We start from the raw sequence: 19,472 nt of genomic DNA, 5'->3' as shown, positions 1-19,472 counted from the left end.
TGAAACTAGGAAATTTCCCAAGAAGACAAAATCTAGTGTATGGACTAGGTTAATAAATTTCTTAAGGACTGAGCTAATCCAAGTGAGGAAACAATAACCCTGGTCCATGGCCAAATCTATGTGCCTGACCTAAATTTGTTACATTTAGACCAGGCACTAGCTAATGTACATGAGCTACTTATGATGAAATGGTCATCTCTTTCTAGCCTATATACAAAAGAACAGTTGGAATAGATCCCTTTATATTTATATGATTTCACAGTCAGCCTAAATTAATGAAAACTGGAATCTACCACTTCCTTATTTTAAAATTACTTTTTTCACATTTAAGGGTAATTTTCAGCTAACTTAGTAAGTGAGAACCTTGACACCATTGTTTAACTATGGCCACTATAAATCAGACTTGCTTTACTATGGCTACAGAGAGGGATGACCAACCTGTGTGGGTTCTTCTATGCCTTTGTAACTCATCACTCCTTGTGAATCGCTTGCCACAAAAGATCCAGTTGCACACAAATGGTCTTTCACCGGTGTGCCAGCGCAGATGTGCCCGAAGATGAGATGTCTTGCCATAAACTTTTCCACAACCTTCAATATGGCAGATATGCTGTTTCTTTTTTCCTGGCTCGTTGCTGCCTCTAAAAAAAATCATATTTAAACAGCTAAGTAGTTATATTCTAAAACATTACCAGCTATTAGGAGAAACATTTCATGCTAATAGAGGCAATTTTAATCCCCGTCTAAAAAAGCCCACACAAATGTACTTTCTAATAGAAAGCATTCAAAATCTAGGCAATACAGGACAATCTCATTCTCAAATGAGGCAAGCTGTGATAAGATGCTTAAATATATACTGATAAAAGTTACATTTACCTTCCTTCTCCCTCTCTGCAATTAGGACATGAGCAGGCAACTCTTCTCAGTCTCTTGCCAGGCTGCACTTCCTGGTCAGAAGCTTGTTGAGCTTGTTGAAGCTGCACTTGTGTTATCTGATCGGGACTAACAGCACCAATTGCTGCATTAGCAATGCCACCTACTGCTACGGTTACAGGAGCTATTGTGGCTTGCTGTACTTTTACTCCATCCTGTCCTTGCTGTTGACCTGTAAAACAAAAATTGTTTGTACCTTTTATTAGTCATTTCAATAAGTGAAATGCACAAATAAACTTTACACATTTACATTAGGTGGACAAAAATCCACCTAATGTTAAGGGAAGCCACAAACAAAATATTAAAACCAGTAATTTTTCTGAAGTTCACCTACCTGCTAGTTTAATGTAATTTGTTATTTAAACAGCACAAGACTCCAAATTACTGACTGATACTAAGAAAAATTAACTAGTTTAACAAATGTATTCTTTTTCTTAAAAGCTGAGATAGGCAAAATCTTACACAGAAATATAGTTTAGTCAATTGCCAATTAATGTCTCCCTAAGAACATTTGAACTGTATCTGCATTCAGAAAACTACAATTAGTTAATTAAGAAGTTGTTTTATGGCACTTACAGAATTTTCACTTCTCTTACAATCTGACTTGAATCAACATTGAGCCAGAAAGGAACTTTTGAATGAAAAAGAAACTTAGGACTAGACTTGAACAAACTAACATACCAAAGCTTTTTTGAGACTGTTGTTTTGCAGGACTCTCTACGCAGGATGGTGTAATCCTGGTTAGATGTATAAATGGGGGGACAAGAAGCAAGAGCAGCCTTGGGGAAAGAGATCTGGTGTTTGGGTTGATGGCAGGCTGAAGATAAGTCAACAGTGTGCCCTGGCAGCCGAAAGGGCCAGCTGTACCCTGGGGTGCATCCAGCAGAGCACAGTGAGCCAGGTGAGGGAAGTGACTGGGAAGTGACTGCTCTGCTCTGCTCTGCTCTGGTGCAGCCTCACCTCAAGCACTCTGAGCTGGTTTGGGTGCCTTAGTGGAAGAAGCACATCAAACTGTTAGAGTGAGTCCAGAGGAGGGGACCAAGATGGTGAAAGGTCTCAAGGGCAAGATGTACAAGGAACAGCTGAGTTCACTTGGTTTGCTCAGCTGGGAGAAGAGAAGGGGTGACCTCCACAAAGTCTACACCTTCCTCAAGGGAGGCAGTGGAGGGAGAGGTGCTGATCTCCTCTCTCCTCTTTCTGGTGACTAGTGATAGGACATGAGGGAATGGCATGAATCTGCACCAGGGAAAGTTCAGGTAGGACATTAAGAAAAGACTCTTCACTGAGAGGGTAGTTAATCACCAGAACAGCCTCCCAGGGAAGGGATCAAACATAATTCCAAGACTGAATCAATGAACAAAGAATTCAGCTTGATAGCATAAGTCCATTATCTCATTGGCTTTCTTGATCTAAGGAAATCTGGATTACTGGCTTGATATTAAAGCAAAAGAAACTATTCCAATACAGGTAAGAAGTGTAGTTTCTTGAACAACAAAGTAATATTATGTTTGTTTTAAAAATTAGTAGTATACAGACTTAGAAAATACATATAATAAACTGAACCTGACACAGAGATGATTTCCAGCCACAATATGACAATATGACTGAATGCCAGCCCTCTTAGTAACAGGAATGGGACAAAATATAATTAGATGCTGCCATTTTCAAAAATTCACTGTCTTCATACAACTGTGAAATTAAAGGAAATATCCTTTTTTTTCACCTTATTTAGAGAGTGTAACAGTCAACCAGAATTCTTTAGAGCAGAATACAATATTTAAGATTGTATAAATACTAGTCCTCAGTATTGAAGCATTCATTTAAAATTTAGAAATGCCTCAGGGATAACATGGTTCAGAGATGTTTGAATGGGTTTTAATGATTTCTGTAGCATCCATAACATAACAGGCACCACCAATGGGGATAGGAAGAACACTCTCTCTGAGCCTCAAGTACCCAGCCACTGAGTGAGTTGACACACAGCCCAGCATGGGACAATGACTGCTTGGTTCACATGACTACTGAGGGGCAAGAGATGCTTGCACAGACTATCTTGTGTAACAGCCAGAGGTGAAATCTAACACACACCACCTAACACCACCACATACATGCACATAGGTTAGTACTGAAGAACATGATATACAGAGAACCTCCCAAAGTGACTTGATTTGTCATCTAAAGGCTACTGCTGGTTACAGGAAATAGAATAAATCTGGTTTCTGCCTAGGTCAGTACCAGGTTATTTTCACCTGAAGCACTGATCAAATTTACACAGTTATTTCCCTTAGTTTATGACTGGAAGTTGCATCTGACCTGCCTAGATATGAATAAACATGAACTCCTTAGCTTCTTAAGAAGGCCACAAATACTGACAGACACTGAATGCTTTCAGTTCTCTGAAAAGAACAAGGACAAGCCCCTAAGAGATAGCATTTGAACCCCACTTGCTATTGGACATATAGTTAAAACAAACAAACAAACAAAAAATCTAAAAGGATTCTGGTATCAGCAGCAAAGGAAAAATAATTACAGGCTTAACCTTGAGTGCAGTCCCCATATGTTTAGGATAGAACCAAGTCTTTATTTTCAGAATAGCAATGTAGTGGAAATATATTTATTTCCCATACTTTAATAGGAAAGAAAAGCACTCATGATAATCCTTGAGGGAGAATATGATAGGGTATGAAGAACATCATGATATAAATGCAAATAGTAATATCAAGTACTTTGGTCTAACAGTGGCTGAAGAGGATACTAGATCTTCCAAAGAAAGTGCTAGTCCTGGGGCAACTCCTTGTCAGGATGTTAAGCTGTTGGAACACTGAGTGCTATAAACAGCCAGAGTCAAAAAAAGGCTATTTTTTTAATATCTAATGCTTATCCTAATATGATAATGTGACTGCTTGTGATAAAAACCAGGCAAACTTTCTGGTGAGCCAAAGGTAAATGAAAAGGAAGAACTTGGTCAATGTGCAGTCTTCTACAGAGCACAATCCACTCCCCATCTGTTAAATATACCCAAGGTGCAAGCTCCTTTAATCCACAGAGCAGCACTAAAAATGAAGCATCTGTGAATGGTCACTACAAAAGTTAAAGATATAACAGATATTGTGACCTATTGCAGCCTCCTATTCCATTTTCATTATCAGTCACATTTTTGAGTACATTGTTAAAAATTCTACTTTTTTATTACAGTCTGTTAGAAGGATTACTCCATTTATGCCACAAAGTCCTATTGGAGCAAAGAAGTCCTGAGACCTAATCAGTCTGTGGTCAGAACTCAGTTGAAGAGGATATTTGTCTCTTTCTCTCTGATTTTCTTGAATTGGTATTAAAGTTTTGATGCAACCTTTCCCCGGGCTGCCCTGAGGTGATTTTATGATGCGGTATCCTCATAGTCTGTATTTTTGCTCAGAAATGGGCCCTGTAGCTCTAAACTAGGCCCAGAGAGACAGAGAGAGCAAAGGGTAGAGGGAAAAGATGCACCCATTTATCTGCAGAAACTTCATTCTTACTCCCCTGAAATTCCTTTTCTCACTGACTGCGCTGCCTAGCACGAACAGCAAGAGAAAGGTAAAGCTCTCAAAGGGCTCTCGGAGTTTGCAGCAGTGTAGCCAGGAAGAGAGCACGGAGAGTCTTTCTTTACTTTTAAATGATAGCTTCCAGTTCATTAGCTGGGACAAAAGGTTTTTCTCTAGACTGTGGCTTCTTCAGAGGAACTCTTCAACTCTGCTGCTCCTGTCCAGAAGACCAACACTGCCACATCATGTCCCCCTTGGACGCTGCCTTGGCAGCTCCTAACCCGAAAAAAGCCATGCCTACAAAACAAACAGTAGACTCTGAATCTGAATCTACCATCTTTTCAGAGCAAAGAGAGGTTTTATTGCTTAATGTTATTCATTCTTTTCATGTTTGTGAGTACTTAGCTCATTAAATAACAGTTTCTTCCACTTCTCTCAGAGAAAATTTACCTCCTGAACCATCTGGGGAAAGGATCACTTAAATCTGCTTTCTAAAGAGACCCCTTCAGAAAATTCCTTCCTAAATTTACCCTAAACCAAGACAGCTGTCAAACCAAGGCTTTTCAAGTAAGATGTGAATTGCGACACTTGAACCCTGAGAAGGATGACTCCTTTTCTCATCCCATGATTACTGGTTAATATTCAGGATATAATTCTAGGATATGACAAATAGACATTTACAGAGAGGCCTGTTCAGTATTTCTAAAAATCCAATATATTTTGCTGATTCCATACGAACCAACTTTCACTGTCCAAGTAATGAGACGACCATCTCCACAAGGGTCTTCTGATACTTCTTCAGAATATTAAATACCACTGCTGACACACACTTTACCTTTCTGAACTTTCCTTCACCCACGTAAGGACAGGGCATATCTTGGAATACTACTAAGCTACAACAATTAATCTATTTATTAAACATAATACAGTGACACATTTGAGTAGAAATGATTCACAATAACCAGAAAAATAAAAATACAAAGGGGACAATGCCAAGTAAGATTACTGAGGCAGACAATTACACTCCCCACATGGTTTCAGTTAAACAGTAATAAGTTACCTGCTCTTTAGCTAGCATGAATTAGTTATAACATTTTTTATTATGCATACTGATTTTTCTTCTTTAAATTAATCTCATGGAGTCACTATTTTAAACTCCCTTCCCTTGAATTCCACTTACTAAATTCAGAACAGAAGGTTCTGAAGCTCTCAAAATATCATGCAAATTGCCTTATTTGAAAAACCAAGCCACAACATTCAATAAGCAAATCTAGTTTTTTGAGATAAAAACTATGAAGAAAGCACACATAGATGATTAATATTCTTTGTCAGAGCTTTACACAGCTATGAAAAAACACTGGGAAGTTCAGTAATGTAATTACTGGACTTAATTTTTGTTTTGAACTCCTGAGAGAGCACCCCAACAAGCTAGCACACTAGTAATGCACAGGGTAGAAATGCATCTATTCTCATTTTAAAGCTGTTAAACATAAAAGTCTTTGTTCTTTGAGAATAACAGGAGTGTATTTTAGACCAGTTGAAATATCTTTTCTCCTGAAGAAAAATCAGAATTTTTTCACAAAACAAAAAATCAGAATTTTTTCACAACACTGACAGAACATGCTCAAAATCTCAAAGTGAGTCTGCTATAGTCTTGAGTTGTATGGGATTTTTTTGTAAACTATATACTAGAATCCTATGGATCACTAGGAGCTTTAACTTTTACATCGCTTGCACTTATTAAAGAGGAAGAAAAACAAAGGGAATATGAAGAGAAGAGAATTTAATTATTTCTTAAATCACCTCTGCCGAAGAAAAGAAACTGAGAAAACAATGTTGATATGTGTTTGTCAGCAGCCTACTAAATTAAATGAAGACAACGTCTAGAAGTTTAAAACAGAGAGGATTTTTCAGTTGAGAGGATCTAGGTCTAAACTGGCTTTTTATATGGAGCAAATTAAAAAACCAAACCCAACAAACAAACCTGCTTACTCTAAAAACAGGTGGTTGACATAATGTTATCCACACAGGAAGAGAATGATCTCTTGACACTATCTAGATGGAGAAAAAAAGGCTTATTAAAAATATTCCTTTCAAAGTCTTACTAGAGGCATTAAATGCTATTTAAAGCCTTCCAGAAATGCTGTTGCAATCAGGAGATCACTTGAAATTGCTTCTTCCTGATATACTCCAAACCACAAGACCTGATATCACTACACTTCACCATTCATAATCAAACCCTTCAGTAACAACAGCTCTCATGTTTCAGCATGCATTTCAGAAAGAGGCCTAAAACAAGTCACTATGTGAAGGAACAGTCACACTTCAGTTCATGTATGTTATTCTGTATGAGCTGTGAAAGCAGTCACTGCACACTGACACCTGCTTTTGGAATAGAGAAAGTTTTCTCAAGTTCCCATGATTTCTTTAATAATGATTCCTGAAATCGTGAAATATCTTGATAAAAAAAATTATCGCTGAACTTGCATATATCTGAGCTTTATTGTACAAACTGTCAGGATATAAAGGTAACTTACAACCAAATGTTACAAAATAACATTGATACAAAATAACATTGATACTAAATTGCCTTTCGTTTCTTCTCATGCCTAAGTTCTCTCTTGCTCTTGAATAGTAACTATTTATTTGACCATAGGACAAAATGAATACAGTAAGGAAATCTGTTATAGTATTTAATTACAAATCAAGTGCAACAGAAGTCTCACTTATTGTAATATTACAAATATGATTATGACTGAATAGAAATTTTTTAAGCTTCTCAAATAAAAGAGCCTGCATGATCTTTTATCATGGGGTTTAGTCACTAATCTTTCCCATTTAAGCCATTAAGTAACTGCATTACTTATTAACATGAGATACAGGATTATCAAGATAAATGCTTGCACATCCTTTATTCTTCAGCATCACTTGCTCAACTTTCCAATTCTGTAGTAAAATTGCACCTTAGCAGGTAAAACTCACATACACTTTCCCACATATACTTATGTACTCAAGTTTCATGAGTTTTAACACATTTGTGCAAGAAAATTTAACAACTTTAAGTAATTACTATGAAACCAAATAATACATACGCACACACCCCAATCACATTTTCAGTTAAAAATTAATTTGTAAAACCATAACAGCACTTCAATGATTTAAGAAAGCTAATGCATGGTACCTAAATCACTTCTACAGAGTGACTGATCACTGGTCATTAGGCTTGGCCATCCATTATAAGTCAAGCCAAGCTTCCTTTTACCACACACACACCTGCTTTCCTCCACTTGTTTACCTCAGGTAGCACACACAAACTCAGATTACTCTCTGAGGCTAATAGAGCAGAAGGGAGAGAAAAGGACTTAACTTTATTGATCTACAGAAATCATGAGAGTAAAACACTAGAGAATTGGATCTTGGAAGGAAGAGAAATTTAAGACTAAGAAAAAGATACTTCTAAAGTTCTGGTACATAGTTCCTCAGAAAAAAAAGTATATATTTCCTGTTGCTATTGTGCAACCAACGTTTAGCAGTCAAAAGATGAGAGCAGCAATGACAAAGTTACCTTAGTAGGGTGCACCTTACTGCAAAATCTGAGAAACACTTGGCAAAATGTACCTAGAGCTACAGTGGCTAATGCTGCAAAGAAGAAAATTTGTTCAACTATGTATTCTAAAAAGCAAAGAAAAGGCTGCAGTTAGAATCTCTAATTCAATGCATATTACTACAAGACAGCCTGCAGAGTTCCAAAGCTCTACAGGCATCAGAGCTGATGCAGCAACTCATCCATTAACAACTCACTAATAGAAAGCAATGGGAAAAAATTCTCATCTTCCCTTGCCCTGCATACACCAGATACTCTAAGCTTGAAAACATCCTTTAATATTCTTTTTCCACAAAGACATAAATGTAATTTACACTAAGATAATATCTATATACTTTATATATTTATTGATAATACAATATACTTATAATAACATGTCTATATTATATAATAGAATATAATGCTTTGATTAAGGTATAGTCAAGTTTTAAATATTGCTTAAAAGCATGTGTCAATATAGTTAGAAATCCTCTTTTTTTTTTAAACTACTATGAAGGAGGTTAATGCTGAAAAAAGAAGCACAAATCACATTTCAAAATGACATATATGTAAAGACAACACTGAATTTAAATATTTACAGAGAAGATGATACGGTATGCTGACAATTCTGCTCTCTTTTCTAAGCAGTGGTTAATAAAGATTTATGAAGAAACAATATGCCACAAAAGAAGAATTCCCCAGAACTGAAACTGCAAGCACTGATACAAGGGACCCACACATTCTGTAGAGATCAGTTTGGAATAAGGAGAGGAACTGGATTCACCCAGCTACTACAAGGGTCATCACAAATCACAGCTTTGTGTCCAGATGCTACTACAAGCAGAAAGCTTCCAGTGCAAATTGCAGCATCAAATAGACATCTGTCTTTTCAACCTCCTACAGGGGCACTGCAGCAAGTTTCTATCTTTTGTCCATGAGTAACTTTGTCAAGATTTGTAAGAACTTGCTATACTCTTCTCCAAGAGATTTTTTAATCTCGTTGTATTAAAAAATTACTGAACTGCATAATAACTATGCTTTCTGTTGAAATTACCGCTTCAAGAGTGAAGGCGGCAATAAAGTTAGAGGGGTTTAAGTATCTTTAAAAAGATGAAGTTTTTTTCCTTTAGTGCAAGAATCATATTGGTAACCAAAACAAAATCAAACCAAGGTCCCAAAAGTTTCACCAAGTTACTTTAATGATTTTTCAAAAATGTAAGGATTTACTCAAGTGCTTTAGGGACAACCTGAGGGCACTTTATTACTTTGAGCCAGAAAATAAGTTTTCCCAGCTGGTAAGACCTTTCATTAAACTGAAATCAAGTTTACTTTTTATTACTTTATTAAACATAGGAAAGAGCTACTACAAATACAACACAGAAAGACCCATACAAAACCAATATAAAAATCAAACACAGAGCTGCAATTTCACAAAATTTAGTCTTGAACAATCAACTGGTGATTTCAGTCAAAGCAAGGCAATGTCTCTGGTTGTTTTGGATACTGTGACTTGAAATGAAAAGAAAATACGGTCAATTTATTAAGTATTCTAAAGGAGATAGAATCAGAAAAGTAACTTGTTATACTAACGAAAAGAGACTCTTCCAAAATAACCTTGATTTTCATCATTATTGAATAAATAGTCAAAAAGTATATTTAGAGTGAGTGTCCAAGAACACTTCTCTGCAGATGAACACAAGTAGTTTCCTGCATGCTGAAACTTAGAGCAACAGCTGAAGACCCAAGTACCAGCTGTGCTGCAAAGTACCAGACACATTGCACAGAAAGTAGTAGCAGATGTAAGAAACTGAGGTTCTTAGATTTATTTTTATGGAACATCTCCCTCTCCCCCATCCCCTTGCCCCAACTCTCAGATTATTCTACACCTTATAGCCACAACAGAATGTGGCCCAGTTCTTTCCTTCAACTCTTCCCCCTAACTCTTAAACAGGGGTAGGACTAGGAAGAAGCCTGTGGACTGTCTGTCTCCACAGTTTGACTAGAGGAGGTCAATAACTAACAAACTGAAAAAACCCAAAAATCCCAAAACGAAAATCAAATGCTATCTAACACACTTCTGCCATATGGTAACAAAAACACACACTCAGAAAGTGTCATTTTCTGCACCTCCATTCAAGTTATGGGTATTGCCATGAAGTAGTAATAACTGAATCTTGAAAGGACAGAAGTAGGCTAACATGAAAAAATATAAGCCAAGGTTCCAGTACTCTATTTGGAGTTTGGGAGGTAGCTGGGAGCTTTTCTGGGTGGGTATTATGGGATTTTTGTCTATGCTTTGGCTGGCCTAAATATTTTACACTTGACTAGAAGGTTCATGAATTTCCTTGAGGTAATTATTTTGGCTGTATGAAATATTATGTTGATCAAGATAAAAGTAAATATAAAAAAAAGGCGAAAGGTAAAGAGATTAAAAGCAATTTAAAGGAAAAAAAAACAAGATTCATAAAACATTTTAAAAGATCTTATACAGCAAGACTAAACATGAGCATCAAGCTTTGTTTTTATTAACAATCTATGGATGAATAGGCTGACCAATATTAAAACTAACTTGTTCATTAAGGATGTAAAACCTGAAACTCTGTTATAGCCTTTATCAGGCAAGGACCAACAAAACCACATATTATAGAATTACAAAAGAAGGGCCACATCAATCTGTAAGATCCAAACCATAAAAGTTCTGACATTTTCTCTAACACTGTTAAACCTACAAAACTGTTTACCTAGTCTTGTTTACCCTACAAAACTGTTCACCTAGTCTTGTTTTTTGGATCAGAACAAACTGAAAACTTCATGCTTTTGTCAGTTACTTCCCGATGATCAAAGAAATAAGAAAATCAAGGCCCATTTTTCTTAAACTTCAGTATTTTTCTCCAGGGAAAAGCGGTCACATCATGACTTGAAACTATAATTAAGGAAACTCAGGCTTGTACTTAACATGCATCCCAAGGGTTTTTTCAGCAGGAAGATATTAACTGATAATTCTCTCTTTACAACAAAATAATACTAGACTTCCAATCTGTGAAGATTAAGTGTGCATTAAATATGCATGTTGGAGTGATACAGTTTTTCCAAGGACCAACTGATCAAGGTGTATGACTGTTATCAACTTCAGCAGTATTGGAGAATGCCCTGCTAGGAACAGATGCATACAGAAATCAATATAACTGTAGCCCTACCCCAAAATAAACTAAGCATGTGCTCTGATGCTACATTTCTCAAGAGACTACAGATGTCCAGAGCTACTGTTTTGGTATATGTCATAACCAGAGTAAAATATTAATTAAAAAAATTATACTTCATTATGCACTCCTGACTACTTCTAAAGCTACAGCATATAAATCAAGCTACTTTTATTAACTAAATTATCCATTAAAATCATGGACCACTAAAAAAAGACTTGTTTTTCAACAATCATAGAACATCCTGAGTTGGGCAGGACCCACAAGCATCATCAAGTCCAACTCCTGGCTCTCCACGGGACAACCCCCAATAATAACACTGTTTCACTTGAATTTAATACTCCTCTTGGAACATAGCATAGTTAGCTTTTTTCAATAGTCATCACTGCTATTAAAATGTTTTTAATATATTAAAATAGTAAGAAATTATTTATTTCATCTAACAGCTCCAAAATCATACGAGACTTAGAATTCCAAAATTTAAGTTACAGTGAGGAAGCTGTTGAAATGAAATTTTGAATATGCTTCTTGTCTTTCCCTCACACCAGGTGGCAATGGAAGAACAAGAAGTTTGGCTTAATGCAGATCTAAGTATGCTTTAACAAAGAAAAAAATACTAACAAGCTGTTGAAGATGTGCCATATCACTCAATTCACTTCCTTGGCATTTTATGAACAAGAAAGTTCAGCCAATTCTTTTCCTGTTCTACATGCTCCAATTTCTGACAACAGGGATTGAGAGAGGGGATAGCAAAATTCTCAAGACAGGGCTTACATTTAAGGCTTACATTTTGTTCTTGAAGTTTATAGCATAAAAATAGCTCATTATAAACTTATTTTACCTTGCAATTATGAGCAAAGTTGGTACTTGAAATGCTTCCCCTTCCCACTTTATTTTAGAAGTAATGATGAAGTCATGCCTTGCTACTCACAGGTCAGGCAGAAAAGACTAGTTTTACTGAGGCATACTGGCAATTTATCTGAACAGGCAGATTGCACATTTCTTAGGCATCAAGTTCAGAAGCACTATATTGACACTTATTTTTAAGCTAATATCACCATGGCTAATGTTTGTTTTCAACTGCAGTTTGTTGTCAAACTGTTTCTGCCACTGTATTGAATTTCAGTTTAAGAAAATCTCATAACCAAAGCAATTTTTTCATTAGGAGACTAAATGCTTCTCCTGTAATTACTTTGAAATATTTGAAAAGGATGCCAGCACTATAATATTTAGAACACTGTGGTTCTGCAACAATTCTCAGCTCAAGGCAGCCTGAGAACAGTTGTGACCTTTCATGACTTGGAAAAAGTATGCTACATTTCTATACTCCTCCCATCTACACTCTCAGAACGCCAAGTCACATAGTATGAAGTAAAAAACCAAGACAGATTCCTTTTTTTGCTTGTTTTTTTTAATACAGCTCAGTACTTTATACTTATCTTTTTACTACAGATTCCACAGCTTGCAGCTTGTTTCTTTCAAGATATTTGCTGCATCTTGCTTGTCAATGAACATCCAGGAAAACAACTACATGTTATTTAAAAAAAAATAAATCATGCAACCCCTATCCTTCAGCTCCTTTGACTTCCACCTTTGGTGTTTATACTTGCCAGTTTTCTTGTATGTAATGTGGCTATTTTAAACCCTTTTCAACTTAGCCACTACAGGAATCCCTTCTTGCTTAGCTATACCACTCACCAAGTTCTGTTTCTAGACACTATTACATTAACACGAGAGGAGCCCCACAGGATATGCTGTCACAAAAATGCATTTTCATTCCTTAAACAATGCAAGTGTAATATTCTAGAACTTCAGACTAAACACCTTCCCCTCCCTCAAAATCTAGCATATATAATAGAGAGTAATAGAAGACTGCGAATAGCATGAAGATGAATCAGGTATTTTAATTTTTCATAATTGAGGAACTTAAGAACTTTAAATAAAAACATGTCTTATGCAACAATTAAAACACAATATATTGCAGACAAATATTGAATGCATAAAAAAATAGGCAGACTCAGAAAAGACAAATTCAGAGAAAAAAAATCCATCAATAACTATTAAACTTGTTTTTAAAAAAAATCCCACTTTTGGCTCAGGAATACGCAGGTGACTGAATGAGGGAAGAGAATCTGAGCACTGCTCTTTATATGTATCACCTGCAGTCAGCATGAGAGAGGGTCAGAAACACTTCTGAATTTTATATTCATAGAATCATACAGTGTTTTGGGTCACAAGGCACCTTTAAAGATCATGTAGCTCTGATCCCCCTGCGATGGGCAGGGACATCTTCAGCTAGATCACGTTGCTCAAAGACCTACCCAAACTCACCTTGAACAATTCCAGGGATGGGGCATCTACAACCTCTCTGGAAAACCCGTTCCAGTGTCTCACCACACTCAGAGTAAGGCATTTCTTCCTCATGTCCCATATAAACCTACCCTTTTTCAGCTTAAAACTGCTGTCCCTTGTACTGTTACTGTCGACAGGTCTTGGTAAAATGTCTGTCTTTCTGACAAGATCCTGTTGTATATCTGGAAGGCTCCCAGAGCTTTCTCTTCACCAGTTTGAATAACCCCAACTCTTGCAGCCCATCTTCATACAAGATGTCTTTCAGTTCTCTAATCATTTTCATGGCTCTCTTCTGGACCAGCTGTATCAGATCCAGGTCTGTCTTCTAGTGGGGATTCCAGCACACTCCTATGGATGAGGTCTCACAGCAGTGGCAAAGAGAGAGAGAATCACATCCCTTGAGCTGCTGGCCTTGTTTGCTTTTATGTAGCCCAGGATACCATAGGCTTCCTGGGCTGCAAGTGTACATTGCCAGCACATATCCCATTTTTCATCTACTAATGTCTTTCTCCACAGAATTGCTCTCAATCCATTACTTTATCACACAATCTATACTGAGATTACTCCATCATCACAGGTTACTTTATCACACAATCTATACTGAGATTACTCCATCACCACAGGTGGGGGACCTTTATTTGGCCTTGCTGAAGTACAATCAGGTTCACATTGCCCACTTCTCAAGCCTACCAAGACCCCTCTGGATGCCATCCTTTCCCTCAAGCACATCAACTGCTCATCTTGGTACCATCTGCCAATTTGCCAAGGGTGCAGAATCCCACAACATCCTTAGTAAAGATACTGACAGTACTGGTCCCAGTATAGGGACATCATTGATTACTGATCTACATTTGGAGATTGAATCATTGATGGCAACTCTGAATGCAGCCATCCAGCCACTTCCCTATCATCCATAAAATCCGTATCTCTCCAAGGCTACTGCGAGGGACTATGTCAAAAACCCTCACAAAAAGCCACAGCAGATGAAGTAGATTGTCAGCAGCTCTTCCTTTACCTACCCATACAGTCACTCCAGCACAGGAGGCCACTGGATTAGTCAGGCACAATTTGCCCTCTGTGAAGCCATGTTTGGCATACATTTGGGATGACATGTTGGCTGTCTCTAACCACCTCTGTACCCACATGCCTGGACATAGCTGGCAGAAGGTGTGTTCCATGATTGTACCAGACACAGAGATTAGGTTGACTGCTTATTAGTTCTCAGGAGCCTAATTATTACCTCTTTAAAAATTGGTGTGATGTTTACCTTTTTCCAGTCACTGAGTGACATACAGTTAATCTAATCCTTTTCTTTTTTTTTCCTGTTTAAATAATTGGATAGAATGCTTCAAAGTCCTCATGAAACTTTGACCCAGACAGTCATGTCTAAACAATATATTGAGTCTTTGAACTGCAAGTCCTAAAACTAGTGCCTGTCACACAAGAAGGCTTAATAAAGAGGGAAAGGGAAGAAAAAGCCTTGAAGAAAGGCTGAAGCTGGATGCAAACAAGTGGGAAAATGCACAAAAAGTCAGGGGACCTCAAGGTACTGACAAATTGCATAACTACTAGTCACAGTGATGTGAAAGTATCTGGCCAAAGAGAGAAATGTCTCAGTAGCTCACATTACTACAGAGTATGAAACAGAATGGCAAGGCTTATTATATATTTTTAAGTATCTCAATAAGAACACTTGGCATTGGATTTCATTGTCATTAAGAACTATTTTGGAGCCCATCGCACACCCCTACAAAAGACTTAAAACTCTCCAGCTTTACTATTGCCAGGCAACAGCCTGTTCCACTGAACAGAAGTCATTGCCCCAGGTTATTTTGGGTGGATGAACTCCAAATTCCCCATAATTCAGATCATGTCACCACTCATGTTCAAGAAAAAGGCTTGAACTTGTGTTGCAAGGTGATGGAATCTGATGACTTTTGCTTAAAAAAAGTGATTTTGGAACAAGTATACATAAAATATAAATAATATTTTTCATTATTTTAAACCAAAATCATTTACTTTTGTATGGGGCAAACACCTCCACCATCATGCAACAAAAGTACTCTAAGAAGTATCATTAAGGTAGATATAAGTTTGGTCTATTAATTTTTTTCTCAAAGAGGGAATTTTTCTGAAGGACAAAAAAAACCCCAAAAACCCAACCAGAAAACCCCACAAAAAGCCCACAAAAAAACCCTCCAAGAATAAGAGAAAAACACCAAAATGAACCAACCAAACAAAACAACTCCACCTACCAAAAGAAAACTATTTTACAAATTGTATCTTTTTCTTAGAATCAACTAGTACTAAAAGCAGTTCCTTTCACATAGTCTCTTACAGCGTCAATCAATTCATCTACACAAATCCACTTTAATTTAAAAAGGGGCTGGAGACAGGAATCCTTTGAACTTGCATCTGCAACTCTCACAGCAGAAGCCTTAAAAAAGGGCAAGGGTATTCCACAGTATCTACTTTTCCCCAAGACCATAGGGGCAAAATTCAGGAAGTTGCAATCTATAACATTCCAGGCTATTTCCCTCCACAGGGAACCATGTGCAAAACAACAACTGACAGCAGAAAAGAAATACTTACTGCAGAAGTAGCTTGGTAGAAGGCTAAGACAGCAAGACCTCACAGCAAGGCAGGTATTAGTAGATCCCTGAATGTTCAAGCAACCACAGTGGTTTCTATGTAGCCTGTTGTTTGTCTTCCTCTTAATTAAACAATTGATTAAAGATCTGGTTTTAATGCTCAGAAACTTAACTGGATGAGAATAAAACTTTCTTCTGTACATTTAATTACGCCTTTGACTGACACTCTGTACACCTTAATAAAATTTTATGGAATCACAGATTGGGGTAGACTCTGAGGGACCTCTGGAGAGCATCTGGTCCCATCACCCTGCTCAGGTAGGGCTACCTACAGAAAGCTGTCCAGGACCATGTCCAGACAGTTTCTCAATACCTCTGAAGATGGAGAGTCTGCAACCTGAGCAACCTGTGTCAGCACTCAGTAGCTCTCACAGTAAAAAAATAATTTTCATCACTGACATTGAAGTTTTCTCTCAGGCCAGAAAGTGAAAGATTGTGAGAATGTCTCTGCTTTGCCCTGCGTTTTTGACCACATGCAACATATAACCCTAAGTATGGTACTTACCAGGATCAGTTTTTGAACTTTTAACTGAAGAAAACACAAGAAACCCCAAACACACTTGTACATCTTGCTAGGTTTACAGTAGACTTTCAGCAACAAAAGTTATGAAAGGTAGACCAAAATATAGTATTTACCAGAAGATCTTAAGGTTTTTCTTCCCAATGTGAAATTTTTCTCTTTTGGAATTTAGAATCTATTTGACAAAACAATAATAAAATAAAATAAAAAAAAAAAACCAAACAAAAAAACAACAACAAAAAACACAACTCCCCCCATTTCTCAAAATTTTCTATAAATCAACAATTCTGCTGTAATTTTAAATTAAGTATTTTCCTGTTTTACTGTTTCATTTACTACTGAAAAGCTAAAGAAAAAATTGTGCTTAAATATCTCACTGTGGAAATAACTAGGAAAACCACTGTTCATTGAACAGAAATATGACACAAATACAAAAGAAGTTATTTATTGTGATTTTTTATTGTGGTTTTAAAAGTTTTTTTCCTAGAAACTCAACTGGCTTGATTGAAGGGGTTTGATTGAAGGACAACGTAACTTCTTTTCCCTAACAAAGAGCACCTGAATCAATGCATGGGATGAGTTCTTTACTCAGCCTTCTCCTTAAAATTTTCTGGGCATCCTCCACACAGCTCATTTCTAACACCTACTTCTACTGCTCATTTGTGGCAAATGAACTACTTGTAGAGAGTTCAGCTTATTTTCAAGACACTTCACACTGGCAAGCTCAGGTACTGCAGAAAAGAAATACCAGTCTGCAGATATTGAGGTAGCTGAGCTGTTTGTTTTTCAAAAGGTTTCCTGTAATGATGCCTGGGAATAATAATAAAAAAAAAACAACAACATTTCAAATAAAAACCAGCAAACCCAAGGAAGTTAACAGTCCTGATCAAGTCAGCTTATTCTATTTAGGTGGCAAGCAAAGTTTAGATCTTAGCATGTTTGCAATTTTCTATTTCCTAACCATTCTTTCCTTGGAATCTTAATACATTAGCATTAAGGACTGCACATCATGTTCTTCCCTTTCCTTTACATTCTACCATGTCGCCCATTCCCAGAGCGTAGAGTCAGGAAGTTTCATAGGACATAAGCAGAGATAACTAAGAGAAGGAAATTACAACTAATCTCTTGCATTCAAAAAAAGCTTGTTCTTTCTCCCTAACATCAAGTCCTGGGGGAGAAATAGTACCTTATTAACAAAGGAAAGTCCCTTTCAATCCAACTATTCTACGTTTCTATGATTCACTGCTGCCAAAAAATTATGGAAACAGCTGTAAGGCCTACTGGGAGCAGGGCATGAGAGAGTGGGCACATTGAAGAGGAATTCAATGGTCACAAAATGTAGTCTAGTTAGTATACAAACACTGTATGACTATGGCTTGGCTTGCCCAGGACCATACTTGTAATTCATTGCCCTGTTTTCACCCTCAAGTTACCAATCTCAATCCCTTTATTTTCCAAAAGACATCATATGCAAGCACAGGTAGGGTCAATATAACCAACAAAGATGATATTCAGAATCTCTTGCTCTAATACCTGCTAGTGTGTACTGAACAGTAGTATATCATTAGTAAGCAGAGAAAAAACCTAGATGGAGAAAGGTTTTTCCAGCACCCCCAAGTCTAGGCTGCTCCCAAAGCAGGCTTGCTATGGAGTCCCCTACCAAAGTAGACTTCTGTCTAAGAAAACCATCAACCAGCACCTTCCTATCAAGAAAAAAAGTGTTCCAAGGTAAATAGGACTGCAGCTTCTCAGCAACAGCTAACCAAACTTCTCTTTGAACCATTAGAGCTAGACACAAGGTCAAGATTTTAATTCTAATTACCCACATTAATGCTTGTGTGACACTCCTTAAACAAGCCATGTTCAGTGCCATCTAACTCAGCTCTTTAGTATTTCAACATGCCATTCCATGCTGAGAAGTACCACAGCAGAGTTCTCCCAATAGCAAATTTCTTACTACTAAACTATGTTAGTAGTTATGTCTCCTCAAAACCATTTCAATCAAAAAGAACAATTTTTTGGTTTTTATAATCATATGCTAAGATGAAAAATGTTTCATTTTTCATCTTAGCATATGATTATAAAAACCAAAAACCAAACCATTTAAGAGTCTATACGATACTAATGTTTGCTTATGCAGACTTGACAGCAGTTAAACGTTATGTGTTTTTTCTAACAATTTTATAGTAAAAAACTGTGCCTATAGTCAGGCTGTTGTTGGGAAGAGTTTATTGTAACTACTACAATAGAAGACTTTTATGACATAAACCCAACTTTAGGTAAGTAGTTACCAAGCTGAGAAAGATAACTCCTGCCTAAATCAAGTTTTATCTAAACCATTAAAAGTCAGCAAATTTTACATAAAGAGGTGTCCTTGTGGGACACTGCAGAGACCTTGCACAGAGTTTACTGTAAAACTAAGTTCAGTTATCCAGCCTAGAACCTTTTAATAGCTGCTTTCCCAAATACTAGACCAGCATAACCAAACAGACATTTCATAGTACATATCAAAAGTTCAGCAGCAAGTACTGAAGTACAGTCACCAGTTGGCTTTATCTTTTTATTTTAAAGCAAGCCACAGAAACCATGTGCAAGCACACATTATTCCACTCAATCTCTTTGCAGAACTCAAACTTTTAAGGGAACAACTTTATGAGCTAGTGCAGAATGCAATGAGTAGTTCCATATGAATGCATGCCAGGACACAAGGTATCC

The 19,472-nt window shown here is 37.0% G+C and overlaps 1 protein-coding gene across 1 annotated transcript in view; it reads right to left on the bottom strand.

Annotated features, from left to right (window-relative positions):
- The window catches only part of SP4 (Sp4 transcription factor), a 28,491-nt gene that overhangs the window by 5,259 nt on the left and 3,760 nt on the right, over positions 1-19,472 (bottom strand). The window contains exons 4-5 of the mRNA XM_071429163.1: positions 874-1,102; positions 439-638 (exon numbers count right to left, since the gene is read on the bottom strand). Coding sequence (XP_071285264.1) covers positions 439-638; positions 874-1,102 — 429 coding nt within the window. The remainder of the gene's footprint in view (positions 1-438; positions 639-873; positions 1,103-19,472) is intronic.

The sequence above is a fragment of the Agelaius tricolor genome, unplaced genomic scaffold (assembly GCF_023055355.1).
Source record: "Agelaius tricolor isolate 1412-34295 unplaced genomic scaffold, bAgeTri1.0.p SCAF_6, whole genome shotgun sequence".
NCBI classification, from domain to species: Eukaryota; Metazoa; Chordata; class Aves; order Passeriformes; family Icteridae; genus Agelaius; species Agelaius tricolor.
The sequence above is the reverse complement of the archived record's forward strand: the minus strand, read 5'-3'. Positions and strand labels throughout refer to the sequence as shown.